Source organism: Diaporthe amygdali, assembly GCF_026229845.1.
Source record: "Diaporthe amygdali strain CAA958 chromosome Unknown NODE_21_length_814164_cov_65_183785, whole genome shotgun sequence".
NCBI lineage: Eukaryota > Fungi > Ascomycota > Sordariomycetes > Diaporthales > Diaporthaceae > Diaporthe > Diaporthe amygdali.
This window is the reverse complement of record NW_026517041.1, coordinates 655121-670212: the sequence shown is the minus strand read 5'-3', so window position 1 is coordinate 670212 and position 15092 is coordinate 655121. Positions and strand designations below refer to the sequence as shown.

The 15092-nt window shown below is 54.3% G+C and overlaps 5 protein-coding genes across 5 annotated transcripts; 4 read left to right on the top strand and 1 right to left on the bottom strand.

Annotated features, from left to right (window-relative positions):
- Positions 1 to 1411: 1411 nt before the first annotated feature.
- Positions 1412 to 2482, top strand: J7T55_001619 (uncharacterized protein; the record flags this gene model as incomplete). Its single annotated transcript, XM_053130099.1, has 1 exon — positions 1412 to 2482. The coding sequence occupies one exon, from the start codon at positions 1412 to 1414 to the stop codon at positions 2480 to 2482; it is 1071 nt and encodes a 356-aa protein (XP_052991879.1).
- Positions 2483 to 2910: 428 nt separating this feature from the next.
- Positions 2911 to 3626, bottom strand: J7T55_001618 (uncharacterized protein; the record flags this gene model as incomplete). Its single annotated transcript, XM_053130098.1, has 2 exons — positions 2911 to 3146; positions 3266 to 3626. 2 exons carry the CDS (start codon positions 3624 to 3626, stop codon positions 2911 to 2913), a joined length of 597 nt encoding a protein of 198 aa, XP_052991878.1.
- Positions 3627 to 4800: 1174 nt separating this feature from the next.
- J7T55_001617 (uncharacterized protein) lies at positions 4801 to 6538 on the top strand (the record flags this gene model as incomplete). Its single annotated transcript, XM_053130097.1, has 3 exons — positions 4801 to 5259; positions 5350 to 5813; positions 5866 to 6538. The coding sequence occupies 3 exons, from the start codon at positions 4801 to 4803 to the stop codon at positions 6536 to 6538; spliced, it is 1596 nt and encodes a 531-aa protein (XP_052991877.1).
- Positions 6539 to 8393: 1855 nt separating this feature from the next.
- J7T55_001616 (Endoglucanase-4) lies at positions 8394 to 9206 on the top strand (the record flags this gene model as incomplete). The annotated part of the gene is made up of 1 exon (XM_053130096.1): positions 8394 to 9206. One exon carries the CDS (start codon positions 8394 to 8396, stop codon positions 9204 to 9206), a length of 813 nt encoding a protein of 270 aa, XP_052991876.1.
- Positions 9207 to 11628: 2422 nt separating this feature from the next.
- J7T55_001615 (plasma membrane h+-atpase) lies at positions 11629 to 15040 on the top strand (the record flags this gene model as incomplete). Its single annotated transcript, XM_053130095.1, has 5 exons — positions 11629 to 12067; positions 12151 to 13055; positions 13149 to 13677; positions 13731 to 13973; positions 14094 to 15040. 5 exons carry the CDS (start codon positions 11629 to 11631, stop codon positions 15038 to 15040), a joined length of 3063 nt encoding a protein of 1020 aa, XP_052991875.1.
- Between the last annotated feature and the right edge of the window lie 52 nt (positions 15041 to 15092).

Sequence of the window (15092 nt, the reverse complement as noted above, 5' to 3'; positions counted from 1 at the left end):
ACTAACAGAAAATTTATAACGGTAAATAACCTTTGCAGCCCCTGAGAAATTGTAATTCATACGTTGTTATGACTCAAGATGCCTGATACTGTCGAGGCCACGGTGTATAGTCACGTGGCTTTATACGCGGAAGTCCAGGTATAAAACGCGGAGGTGCTATCCACCTTGCCCATATGTAACATCGATGCTCATACAGACCTCAACAGACCCTCGAGTTGTGACAGCACTCTATTGAGCCAGAAGACCCTGAAAACAAGTCACAATCATATTTACATACTCTCTCTCAGCCACCACAATGTTGTGCCTCTCCACACTCAAGATCGCCGTTACTGTCCTCCTCGCAGGCACCTCCTTCGTCGCTTCGGCCCCCAACATGTCACCCAACGACCATGCTCTGACAGAGCGCGACCCACAATCCTGCGCGGGTTGCCCTCAGCCCGGCGCGCCTTGCTTCAATGCCTGCGCTAACCGGGGCTGCTGCTAGACGGCACTTATCTACCAGAACACCCCGTTCGCGCTGGATGAGCTGGACAGCGTGACATGCGAATAAGGGAACGATGCGGGTACAAAATTCGGGGGTTGGGCTCGAAATCGCTCCTGTGCGTCGATGCTGGCCCTATGTCACAAATTGGTGTGATGGAACAGAGGATTTGAAGACATGGGGCTCCGGGAGATAGGGACTTCAAACAAGATTACCATGGGTGACTGGCCGGAACTGAGGTTTCTTCTCAAGAGATAGAGTTTACATGTAAATGAATTTGTTCCATCGCCAATCTTTGACTGTCATTTCACTCTGGCAAAGCACAGGCCATGCACAACCTTCCTGTCAGTATTTATAGTGCAGGGGAATTGAAGGTTGCCTGCTTCCTCCCCTTCGTTCTTCTGTAGCCGAAAAACGTTCCTTTCCCCTCCATATTCTTGCTCACAAAAAATTGGTGTAGCACCCGGTACATATAGGTAACCTGTGGCTGTATTGGTGTGTGTTGTAGGAATTGAGGTCCTCTTGGACAAGCCATATGTAGCTTAATCCTAGCGGCCTCATCAGTCTAAGCATTTGATTAGAGCCCGACCAGGCACATTCAGAGAGACAAAGAGAGGCTGATGTTGAGAAAAACATGGTCCGCGTGCCGGAATATGCGATGCCCCAGGTTTACTATGGTCAGGTACCTAGGTATGGGCTGGGTGCAGCTGGACGGGGATGGACTGTGTACTAAGCAGCAAGGGTACAGAGGTACAAAGGTACAAAGGTACCTGAGACCCTGTCATTCAGCATCTTAAGGTCGACACCGCCAAAAATTTCCGCGGCAGAATAGCGCAGCTCACTACCTCACTCTACACCCACTTCACCACCACCGCCGCATCTTCTTCGGCCAACCTTTTCCACTGTCTGTACCCCAATCATCCCATCATAATGGCTGGCGCAGCATACAAAAAACGGTCGCGCGACGATGCGTCAAAACCCAAGGCCGCACCGCCACTCAAGAAGCAGAAGCAGCAGAAGCAACGACAAGCCCCCAGCCAAAGCGACGAGTCCGACGACGCGCAAGACTTCCAAGCCGTCCATTTACTCGATTCGGACGACGATGACATCCACAACGCCAAGGTAGACGATGGCGCAGATTCGGGGCTCGACGCCAGCTCCAATGGCTCGTCATCGGAAACTGAAGACGAAAGACCAAAGGCAACAAGAACAAAGGCTTCGCGGCCGCAGCCGATAGCGAGGGACGTACCTGCAAATAATCTCGCCAAAGACGCCCCGGCCTCGAAATCAAAATCTACTTGGGACGACGAAGATCAGAGCGAGGACGAGGACGAGGAGGGCGACAACGACGAGTATTCCGACCTAGACGACGAGGCCAGCTCCGACGAAGCAGGCTCGCACGCCGGAGAGGACGCGCAGGGCCACAAATCCACAAACCCCAACCGCATATCAAGGTCCAAGCGCAACGACCCGGAGGCCTTCGCGACGTCCATGACCAAGATCCTGGGGACCAAGATCTCGGGCAAGAACCGGGCGGACCCGGTGCTGGCGCGGAGCGCGGACGCGCGCGAGCGGGTGCGGCAGGTGCTGGACGAGGACCTGGACCGCAAGGCGCGGCGCAAGATGCGCGAGCAGAAGCAGCGGGCGATGGAGAAGGGCCGGGTGCGGGACGTGCTGGTGGCGACCAACGGCACCTTCACCAACGTCAACCCCGTGACGGGCAGGGTGATCAGCGACACGGACGGCGAGACGACGGCCGAGGTCCTGGCGACGGAGCGGAGGCTGCGCAAGACGGCGCAGAAGGGTGTGGTGCAGCTGTTCAACGCGTTCCGCACGGCGCAGGTCAAGGCTGCCGAGGCGGAGCGGGTGGCGCGGAAGCAGGGGGTCATTGGCATGGACAATAAGAAGGACAAGGTCACCGAGATGAGCAAGAAGGGCTTCTTGGATCTGATTGCCTCCGGGGGCGGAGGGCTGAAGAAGGGTCCCATGGAGGAGGCTTGATCCTGTGGTTGAAATTGGAAGCCATGGTTTCAGCAATTGCATGCAGACACCACTCCGGGTCATTGTCTTGAGTAGGGTTATTCAATTCGAGGCATCATGTGTCATGCCCACCCAACTTTGGCCACTTTGCGGCCGCACAATGCGGCATCGTGACGATACGTGTACATACATATACAGGTTGGCCCCCATATTGAAATGGGTGCGCATTAGATGGTATTGGCCAAGTATGCGCCTGGCCGACGTGCCATCACGTCGCGCCTGGCCCGTCATGGCTGACCGGTGTCTTCCACGGCACATGGCCTAGCACGTCTACAGCGTCGTCGCCCTAGATTGCATTCGCCACTATCCACCATCTATTATCCGCCCATTCCCCGAACCCGATGGCTCGGGGGTCTGCTGGCTCCACAAGTGTCTATCCACCTCTTCTCCTACTTGAAATCGCTGGCCTGCAGATTCCTGGTCATGGACGGCAGCTTCACCACCAAGCCATCCAGCTCTGGTGCCATGACGACCTGGCAACCCAGCCGGCTGGTCTCGGTCAAGCCAAATGCCAGATCAAGCATGTCATTCTCGTCGTCGTCAGGCTCGGGCATCTTGTCGTAGAGGTCCTCGTTTTGTACGATCACATGGCAGGTTGAGCAAGCGCAAGACCCGCCACAGGCGCCTAGAACGGGAAGAAAACATCAGCTCCACAGTGCTTTGCGCAATGTTGGGTTGGGTTGGGGGAGGGGTTGGTGTTGGTGTTGTGATCATGGTTTCTTGGGGCGGTTTGCGCCGGCGTACCTTCCATCTCGAGGTCGTGGGCCTGGGCTATATCGAGCAAGTTATCACCCTTTGACACCGCAATCTTGTGCTCCATGTTATCCTTGTCGATGAAGGTCACCCAGAGCTCTTCGCCTGGCTTGGGCGGATCAACGTGGCCGTGCCGTGTGGACGGAGTCGAGGAGAAAGATCGCACAGGCCTCGAATGTACAGGTCGGATAGCTCGGGCGCAGACGCGGGGCTTCGGCCAAGTGGTGAGAGACTCGGGTATTATTCGAGGGGCGGTGGCCTTGCTCCCGAAGTGACGATAACATGGTGCAGAGGGCGTCGAGGAAGGCCGTAGGCGTGTCATAGCACGCAGAAATGTTTTCGGGGTCGCCATGGCTGTGAGGGGAAGAGAAGGGGGGTAGGCTGAGAAAGACGGAATTGAGGAGGGGATAGTAGCAGGCGAACGCAGAGAAGGAGGACGGGAAGGGTTGGAATGGTAGAATGGGAACGATGAAAGGGTGGTGGGGTTCAGATATTGTTTCTGCTTCGCCAACGGGAGCCTACAGCAGGTTGAAGGCTACCCACAGTTTGGACAAGAATCGGTGCAAGCAATGCGCTGCGCTGCGCTGCGCTGCGCTGTGTCGTGCTATGATGGGACGGTATGTGACAGTAGTTGTGACTGTCAGTGCATGTTGGCTGCAGCTGGACAGATGCACAAGAGGTTGGCCGCTATTGAAGGGCGGGCAGTGGTGGTGGTGTTGGTGGTGGTGTTGAGTCGAGCGAAGCAAACCGAATGGAATCTTTGCATCTTTTGGCGTTGGGGTCTGACGTGCAGTCCAACGCCAATGCAAGAGCTCGGGATCGTCAGCAAAATTCGCGACAGGGGTCGTCTTCTTATCTTATCGATAATGACTCTTAACTGCCCTGTCGCCCTGTCGCCCTGTCTGCCGTTTCTGCTCCATTATGTCATCCACCTCTTGAGGTGAGCTGGGAGGGAAAACGGTCCCGGTCCCGTTTGATGAGGGTTCATGCGGCTGGCGGCTCGTCGAAACAGAAACGGGTGCATGACGCGCTTCCAAGCACCTCGAGGTGAAGCACTTCATGCTAAGAGCTTGTTTACCTCTTCATCCTCCACTCCAACAGATGCCTGAGAATTCCAAGGCGAACATTGTCTTCTCTTGTGTAAAAGTTTGGCCAAGAAGCTCGAAACAGAGACGGCAAGACCATTCTGCCACTCCGATCTGAGCTGATCTGATCTGATCTGAAAGTTCTTCTCTGTTTTTTCCCCGCCGCAGGACCCATCGCATCGCATCACCTCATCCACACCACCCACCACCATTTTTGTCTATAGATCACGACCACATTATCTCCACCTACACCTCTGACAGGACTTCGGCCGCGATCTCGACCGCGATCACGATAGGGCGGCCGCAATTCTCTTTCGACTGCCGGCACGAGATCATGACCACCGCTGCCCCAAGACCATAGACATAAAACATAAACACACAGAGACACACCCACCCACTTGCACTCCACCGGTACCGGGCTGCAAAGCCCCTCTCCACGAAATGTCCATCAACGGCAACAGCACCAATAGCCGACAAGGTGTCAATCCCCTCCGTCCGTACTACATCCCTCCCACCATCGGTGACCAGGCCGCCCAGACCTCAAATATCCCCGGTCCTACAGCATTCTCCCGCCCATCGACGTCGTCGTCGCCGCCACACGCCAGTCCGCCCGGCCAGTACGCGTCCAAGGCACGCGACATCTTCTCCGACCTCGACTACAAGGACTACATCTCCGAACCCTCGCCCTCTGTCGTCCGATCTGTCAAGGATGTCGTCGACGAGCTGATATGGAAGTACACATCCGTCTTCCTGGCCCAGCCCTTCGAGGCCGCCAAGTTGCTCCTGCAGGTCCGCGCTCAGGACGATCTCGGCGGGCTGGCAGCTGCCTCAGCCTCGACCTCGGCCACGCCAAAGCCAGTGTCCGCCCAGGCGAGCTTCAAGAGCCCGTGGAATGAGGAGGTACGTGCTGTTGTGCTTGCCCCCCTCCCCCCATCCCGCACACCTGCTGGCTCTGGAACACCATTTCGTCTCGCTGACACGATGACATAGATACCCGACTCCGACTCTGAAGGCGAAGAGCCTGCCTACTTCACTTCTAACGCCCCACATACCCCTTCACCAGTGCGCTCACGGAGGAGACGATCCTTGACGCCACCGCCAGACTCACCTCAGCCTACCAAAAAGGCGGAAATACCACCGCACATATTGAACATCAGCCGTCCTGATTCCATAACCGAAGTACTTTCACAACTCTGGCAGAAAGAAGGCGCTTGGGGCACGTGGAAGGGCACCAATGCGACATTTGTGTACACAGTCCTGCAGTCCTTGCTAGAGAACTGGTCCCGCAGTCTCTTAAGCGCGCTCTTCGACGTGCCGGACCTGGGCTTGAAGACCGACCTCGACAGGCTCGTCGATATTGCTTCTCCCTACCCATGGGCCTCTCTTGGGGTGGCAGCCGCCGCCGCTGTTGTTACGAGTCTCGTTCTCTCACCACTTGATCTTGTCCGCACGAGGTCAGCTCCCTTGGCTATTATACCACACTTTGGACTAAGCTGACTCCGCTAGGTCAATAATAACGTCGACGACCCGCGGCCCACGGCGGACGCTCGCCCTGCTCCGCTCTCTTCCCTCCTACCTATGCCCCTCGAGTCTCGTCATGCCGACCATCATGCACTCTCTGGTTCACCCTGTCCTTGCCCTCTCCACACCTCTAGTCCTGCGCACCAAGTTCTTGATCGACAGCGAGTTGTCACCAGCCACTTTCTCCGTCGCCAAGTTCTGTACCTCGGCTGCGGCTCTCTTCATCAAATTGCCCCTGGAAACCGTTCTGCGGCGCGGCCAAGTCGCCGTTCTCAGCCAGCCCAGCTATATCCGCGCCGCTGAGAAAGCCGCCAGTCCGACCACGTCGTCTAAATCTGGGCGGTCCGTCGTTGACGGCAAGACAGCTACACCCACGGCCTTGGAGACAATTGTACAGCCGGGCAGATACCAAGGTGTGGTCGGTACCATGTACACGATTGTGAACGAGGAAGGATCACGAGCCGTCCACGCAGCGTCAACAGTAGCGGCCAAAGGAAAGAATGCCCCTAAAAAGGCACGGAAGGCGGTCGCCGAGACTGTCTACCGACGTGGGCAAGGACTGGAAGGCTTGTGGCGTGGCTGGAAGGTCAACACTTGGGGCCTGGTTGGACTATGGATGGCTTCTGTTGCTGGTGGAGGCGGCGACGGGGAATTTTAAGTGACTAGTCGCATTGACTCATCGGTCGATGTTCGAGCTGACATCACCTCCGGGCCATGGCGACTCCACGGTCACGGACACCCAACTTAGAGGACGATTTAGGCGTTGAGGGATAAGCAGGGCCCTCATGAAAGCAGGGCCCGATTCAGCCATCACGGCAGCGGGAGTTGGTGGTGGCATGGAAAGGCAAGGTGCACTCTACTCATGATACTCGTATGATATCCCCATTTAGTTCGATGTACAGTGGCAAAGCGCTCATTTACTGTTTATAAATGTGGTCATCTCAAAATTTACCGGTGTGGAGTAGATGGAAAGGCCTGAGAAAGACTCAAAATCGCCATGCTGCGCAAAGTTCAAGTCGATTATCTCCAATACTTTTAAGAGCGCAGCTGTATCTGTCGGGTCGATTAGGGTGCTGTGTGTTGATTGACATGGGTTCGGAAGCCCACACCGGCACACATCCCGCGATTCGTGTACATGTAGAGCAGTCCCCTCGGGACCTGTTCCAGTAGACTTGCTCCTTCAATGACAATGGCTTTCACGCTCACAGTCATCATGTTCAACACTGTGTAGGCCAACAGTCGCCTCCTACCCAGATAGTTCGTCGGCCGCTCACTGATTGACTTGGCCGGGTGTTCTTGGGTCTCTTCCAGCACAGTGATGTTTGCATGGCTGCATGCCGTCGGTTGCGATGTTCCGAACATGTCGCTTTCCAAAAAAACAAGCCTGGAGATCAGCATAGAGCCTCCTTCCTTGGCGCAATGTACGGCACGTGGTAATCTATTTCCTGGTTCCCCTCTAGCTGCAGCTGCCAGTAGGCATTGTTCCTCCGTCTTCTGACGAACTTGAATCCTGACAGGATTGTTCGCTGCGGCCTCGAGTTGATTATTGGTGGATGAACCTGGGGGCGTCCAGGAGTTGGTGACTATGACAGTACCTTGCCATTGGAGCAAACTTGTATGGCGACACATTCCTCCTTCCCCCATATAAGATAACTTCCGCTCAGGCCGCTCCGTAAAAGAGGTCTTCTTATAATGAACAGTCTGCGTTGGTAGGTGTCGTTTGGCACGTGGGAGACTCGGTCTCATAGCTGACGTTGACTGGCGGTGACTGATATTAGCGATGTTACGCCAGGACTCATGTACCCCAGTCTTGGCGTCAAGTACCGCGGGAGACGGGGCCCCGAGATTGCCGCTTACGGAAAGTACAAGGCTGGCAATGGGCGTGACATTTCGACGAGAGGGATGCTTCGCGATCTGATCACAGGTCAGGGATGGGCTCGGCCACCCGGCCCAGTGCTCTTCCCGGACTTGGATGTTTGGGGGGCAAAGCTGCACGTTCATGGTTGATAGTTGCTGCATGGCCTCTCTCATTCGTGGACCACAACCTGTCTGACAAGACGATTGTGTGATTCAGGTGCTGCATACGACTTGCAGATATCCAGTCGCAAGCCGGATGGCTTCCTAGGCGAGTGGTTTTGAGCATGAGGCCTCGTACACTTGCGGGGCCTCCTTAGACACGGAGGTCGTCTGAGACGAGTGTGCATCGCGGAGCTTGTAATCGAGTGTCTGCTTCCAGAATGGTCAATATTGCTTGTTCTATTGGCATATGGGTCTATCTCCCGAATTTCATTGATGGAAGACAGTTTCTTGGTTGCAATGAATACATGGATAGTAACATGATGCGCAATAGGCCTGATCCCACTTCTCAGCTAAGATTTTTGACTATAAAAGATAAGGATCACCAAGACATTTTGTGTCTAGAAAAGCGATTCCGACTAGCCTCTCACTGCACCGAATGGGTTCCTGCAAGAGTTGAAGACAAGATCACCACGTAGCAGACGACAGTATCCAACATGGCCATCGCTTCAAAGCATATCATTACCCTTGTTGCGGGGGCTGCAACCGTTGCGGCCCATGGACATGTCAACAATGTGGTCATCAACGGGGTCTACTATCAGGGCTATGACCCAGGCAGCTTTCCCTACATTCCTAGTCCACCCATCGTCGCCGCCTGGGCGGCCGCCGACCTGGACAACGGCTTCGTCGCCCCCGACGCATTCCAGACATCAGACATCATCTGCCACAAGAACGCGACGAACGGCCCTGGGCACATCCCAGTGAAAGCCGGCGACTCCATCTCCATCCAGTGGACGCCGACCTGGCCCGTCAGCCACCACGGGCCGGTCATCGACTACCTCGCGAGCTGCGGATCAGCCTCGTGCGAGACGGTGGACAAGACGACGCTCAAGTTCTTCAAGGTCGACGGCATCGGCTACATCAGCGGGTCAGGACTTGGCACCTGGGCCTCCGACGTCCTCATCGAGAACAACTCGACCTGGCTGGTTCAGATCCCAGCCACCCTCGCGAGTGGCAACTACGTCCTGAGGCACGAGATCATCGCCCTGCACTCTGCAGGCAACGCGGACGGTGCGCAGGCCTATCCGCAGTGCCTCAACCTGGCTGTCACCGGTACAGGGAGCGTGCAGCCGAGCGGCGTGTTGGGTACTGCACTGTACCACGAGACGGACCCGGGGATTCTGTATGACCTCTACGGCACCACTCAAAGCTATGTCATGCCTGGGCCGACACAATACACGGGCTTCCCGAGCTCGGTCGTCCAGACCAGCTCCGTCGCAACGGCAACTAGCACAGCTATTAAGGGCTAATAAACAGCAGTCAGTTTGGTATACCTTGGCAAGACCCCAAATTGTCAGACGCTTACTATTCTGGGACCGCGGATGGCCTGAAGGTCGAAGAAATGGTGCATTGAAAGCAGGATTAACCTCGTGGGTTGCTCGAATGTGAAGTGAAACCTCATTTCAAATAGTGGCTGCAGCTATCACAGGCAATATCGATCAAATCCAAGTCAACACGTCTTCCCTGACCCTTTGACACTAAAACTCTTTTTTTTTTCATATAAAAAACAGAATTATCGTGTATGAACTTGTAGGGGATTTAAAAATGCCTTTTTGATGCTCACTAATATCTTGGTTTTGTGGCAGGGAATATGGACCTCATCAGGACAAACATACACATGATTTGAGTGGTCGTGTTGGCCTTTCGAGTTGGTCAACGAAGCCACAATTCATACCTACTCAGGAATATCTGTGTTGTTATAGTCATAGGTGAGCAGTCACATATAAGATTGATACGAGGATCCTAGCCTTTCGGCTCAATAAATCTCTATCGAACCACACAGACCGGAAAGTAAAATTACTCTTCGTTTGGGGCACCGTTGAAGACGATCTGCCCGAACTTTGAAATATCACGACAGAGAACGCGAACTGAGAAAAACAAAAGTTACGAGATGTATCGCAAGAAGAACCTCGATGGTGGCGGTGTTTTCTGTCGGCCAGTCAGTGTACCTGAACAGTCAACGGGGACACCGACCATTCACACTCAACCATGAGAAATGGCTGAAAATGAGGAATCGATGATTCGCCCAGTCGCTCATTCGGACGGAGCTCGGGAGGCGAATGCGGAATCGAGGCGAGGTAGAGACTTCCCCGGAGAAGCCGGGACATATAGCCCTGCTACAGCTAGGGCCGAAAATGAAATCGGCCTACTGGGCTTGCTACGTGCACTCTACTGTAGACACTTGTGGGTAGCGGTAATTCCAATAAGTCTACCCGGCGGACTATGGCCGTTTCTGTATTCTGACCTGCCGGCTGCGGTTCCGCCGTTGTTTGTGATCGCTGTCTGAGCACCCACGCACAGTATGTGCATCCGGATGCACAGGGATCGATGGGGTGGGTAGTGAAAAGAAGCTTTCTAGCCAAGGATGGTCTTTCGGCGGAGCCCAGGGGCTGGGACCGAGTTCCTGGTTGACTAGACAGGCTAGACAGAAACAAGCCTGACAAGGTGATAAGACAAGCTGGAGTGAGCCGTCACTTTCTCCATTCTAGGACCGACACTGCAGTATCTATGCCGTAGATGCAGAGATGATCGCCTAAGACGGCTCCTTGAAGAAATGATAGGCCACGATGACGAAGCGTAGTTACATCGTCTGGACTGCTGTGAAGAGGCGAACACAAGTAATCCAAGCATTTGCTGTAGGCTGGTTTGCCGAGGACGGCCCGAGGGGCTGATGTAGAGAAATCCTCGCACTGGGAATTGCCTAAGTAGGATCTTGGAGCTTCGCGAAGATCGGCACAGACTTTTGAGCCTCAAAATCCCACATCCCGCGGGTCTGATCGCAAGCCAAGCATGAGCCGAGGCGCGAGGAATTTGTCGGGCTAGCCTTTCTACCAGCCTGGCTGCGCTTGCAGGCGAGCAGCCAGGCAGTACACGCACACAGTACGTGGAATTATTCATGTCCAAAGTCCCCAGATTAAAATGTCCAGGAAGCCGCCCGCGGAAACCTGCAAAAACCCACGCCATGACGGCATGCTGGAGGCACATTCGCCCCACTCTCATGTGGTCTTCGCACGCTTGCGAAGATCAGAGCCGATCACAGACGGAACCACCGGCTCGACCGGCTCTGCTACTCCGCCAGTCCGGCCGGTCTTTTCTTTGTCGACAATATGCCATCCCAGCGTCCATGCGTTCTTTGCGCGCCCCCCGTAGCGCCACAGTAAGCAAAGGAATTACAAGCACGAGGAACTGGTCAGCGAATCAAGAGCCGTTGCTGCCAGCGGGACAGCAAAATACCGCACGTCGGATATCCAACTCCTCAATCCCATTTGCTAATGACCTCACATATTCCCTGGGTTTCCATTATGTGGGCCCCCTTCTGCGCGACTTCTCCCTGCTGTCGGGCGAGAGCAAATGATGCCAGCCTGATGTGATGTGCGTGCGTACGGTGTGCAAAGCCGAAAAGCGAACCGGATCACACGGCGAGTAAGCAAAAGAGCCGCAAGAAGAAAAAAAATGTCTCACGACAAATCATTCAAGAGAGCTGGTGTCGGCTTCCTCGCTCGAGTTTTGGATTTGTGATGATTCGAATTTCAATGGTTCCCATTTCCGGTCCCTAGTTCTCCTATATTTCATGCACACTACTTCCGGTGACAGGTTGTCGTGTCTCTAGTAGGCGTTCTCAGGTGATCGTTCTTGGTGCTATTATTCCCTTGATCCTACATCGACGGGAACATGGCGTTCGGACATCACAAAGAAAATCATGCTGCGCCTTCCGACGACGTCGAGGCTGCAGCGGCAGACCGCACCGACGGAGGTCTCAGCCACGACGTCGACGATAGCGAACTGCCCGAGTATGAGGCTCTAGACCGGTTCATCACCAAATTCGATGCTAGCGGCCAACAGCTTGCCGAGCAAGAAGAGGAGGACAGCAAGAAGAAGAAGAAGAAATCGCCATCCCTTCTCAAGCTGATGTTCAGCAGCGATCTTGAAGTTGAGGAAAACCACAACCTCGTCCCTCCTGAGGCATGGCTCGACACGGATATGCGACAGGGTATCAGCAGCCACGATGTCGATGAGCGCCGCCGCCGCTTTGGGTGGAACGAGCTCGTCGCTGAGAAGGAAAACCAGCTCAGGAAATTCATGGGTTTCTTCCAAGGGCCCATTCTTTATGGTGAGTGTCTCGCATGAGCCCTCACCATCCGCACATGATGCTCTTGTTGTGAATGAGGGCTAGAGCTGACAATACCTCTACAGTAATGGAAATCGCCGCACTATTAGCCGTTGGTCTAGAGGACTGGATCGACTTCGGTGTTATCGTAGGAATTCTTATTCTTAATGCCGCCGTCGGATGGTATCAAGAGAAGCAGGCAGCCGACGTCGTCGCCAGTTTGAAGGGTGACATCGCCATGCGAGCGATTGTTGTCCGTGACGGCAAGGAGCAAGAAATCCTGGCGCGAGAGCTTGTTCCCGGAGATATTGTCATTCTCCAGGAGGGCCGGACCATCCCTGCTGACTGCCAGATTATCTGTGACTACGCCCACCCTGAGGACTACAATGAATTCAAGAAGCTCAAGAACGAGGACAAGTTTAGTGGAGATTCTGCCGAATCCGGCGACGAGAGTGGCAGCAACGAAAAGTCGGCGGACAAGGAGGCTGGAGACCACGATGATGACGACAGGTCTGTCCATTTCGGCCTGCCACTTCTTGCTTGCGATCAATCCGCCATCACAGGCGAGTCACTTGCTGTGGATCGATACATGGGAGACTTGGTCTTCTATACGACCGGCTGCAAACGAGGCAAAGCCTATGCGATTGTCAAGACGTCGGCAAAATACTCCTTCGTGGGCAGGACCGCCAGCTTGGTGCAGGGTACACAGGACCGCGGGCATTTCAAAGAGGTCATGGACAGCATCGGCACTTCACTGCTTGTCCTGGTCATGTTCTGGATTTTGGCGATATGGATCGGGGGCTTCTTCCGACACATCCCTATTGCCTCGCCAGGCGTCCAGACGCTTTTGCACTACGCCCTCATCCTGTTCATCATCGGTGTGCCTGTTGGTCTTCCTGTTGTCACAACCACCACACTAGCCGTCGGAGCCGCATATCTGGCTAAGCAGAAGGCTATTGTTCAGAAGTTGACTGCCATTGAGTCACTGGCTGTAAGTTATCCTGAGCACCTGATGGACCCTTTTGGTTCTATTTGTTTTGAGGAATGTCTTGTGATTGAATACTAATATGTTTCATTTCCCCAGGGCGTCAACGTCCTCTGTTCCGATAAGACGGGTACCTTGACCGCTAACAAGTTGAGCATTCGGGAGCCCTATGTCGCCGAAGGTCAAGATGTCAACTGGATGATGGCGGTTGCCGCCCTGGCTAGCTCTCACAACATTCAGTCCCTGGACCCGATCGACAAGATCACCATTCTGACTCTCAAGCGTTACCCCAAAGCGCGTGAGATCTTGCGCCAAGGATGGATTACCGACAAGTTCACCCCCTTCGATCCCGTCTCAAAGCGCATTACTTGCGAATGCCGCCTTGGAAAAGACCGTTACATCTGCGCTAAGGGTGCTCCTCGGGCTGTTGTGGACCTGGCCAACTGCTCGCCCGAGGTCAAGGACCTGTACAACCAGAAGGCCAAGGAGTTTGCCAGTCGTGGATTCCGTTCTCTTGGTGTCGGCGTCAAGAAGAATGACGAGGACTGGCAGCTGTTGGGCATGATCTCCATGTTCGACCCACCCCGTGAGGACACCGGCCAGACCATCATCGAGGCCCAAGCTCTCGGTATGTAGCGCTCCACAAAGCTGCCGGACTGTAATGACGCTAATTCTGTTCAGGTGTGCCTGTCAAGATGCTTACTGGTGATGCTATCGCTATTGCAAAGGAAACCTGCAAGATGTTGAGTCTCGGCACTAAGGTCTACAACGCAAACAAGCTTTTCAACAGCGGCCTTTCCGGCACCTTGCAACATGACCTTATCGATCGTGCGGATGGTTTTGCAGAAGTCTTCCCTGAGCACAAATACCAAGTCGTCGAGATGCTTCAGCAGAGAGGATCACTCACTGCCATGACTGGTGATGGTACGTCTCACCCCCTTCTATGACCTTCACCATAAAAACGTGAAACTCCTCGATATGACTTCAAATTGGCAGCAATTTTCAATTCATTCAACACACGAGTACTGACAACTAAAATTACAGGTGTCAACGATGCCCCTTCGCTGAAGAAGGCCGATTGTGGTATTGCTGTAGAGGGCTCATCCGAAGCGGCACAAGCGGCAGCCGATATCGTCTTCCTCGCACCAGGCCTCAGCACTATCATTCTTTCTATCAAGACAGCACGACAGATTTTCCAACGGATGAAAGCCTATGTGGAATACCGAATCGCATTGTGTATCCACCTCGAGATTTACTTGACGCTCTCAATGATCATCCTCAACGAGACTATTCGTCCGGATCTTATTGTCTTCATTGCGCTTTTTGCCGACCTGGCTACTGTTGCTGTCGCTTATGATAATGCACATGTCGAGCCTCGGCCCGTCGAGTGGCAGCTGCCCAAGATCTGGGTTGTGAGTCTCATACTGGGATCACTGTTGGCCGCCGCTACATGGATCATTCGCGGGACAATGTTCCTCGAGAACGGCGGTATCATCCAGAACTTCGGCTCGATTCAAGAAGTCCTTTTCCTCGAGGTCTCGTTAACCGAAAACTGGCTCATCTTCGTCACCAGAGGCGGCAAGACTTGGCCATCTTGGCAGCTCGTCGGTGCCATCTTCGTCGTGGATGTGCTCGCAACCATCTTCGCCTTGTTCGGCTTTCTATCCGGCTCAGGCGGTGGCGTCATGCGAACTAGCCCCGAGACAATCTTCCAGAATTCGGACAATGGTTGGACGGACATCGTCACCGTGGTTCTTGTTTGGGCGTATTCGATCGGCGTCACCATCTTCATCGCCATTGTCTACTACATGCTTAACAAGATCCGGTGGCTGAACGACCTTGGCCGGAAGGACAGACACCACAAGGATACTGTCCTCGAGAACGCCCTATTGCAGCTCAACAAGATCGCTATCGAGCACGATCAAAACTCTGAGACAGGCTCGGATCGATATTACCTTGTTGAGAAGGCAGCTGCGGAAGATGATGATTAGATGTAATGGGCACGAAGGCTGAGTACCTTACATGAAAGGAATGGTCCTTATG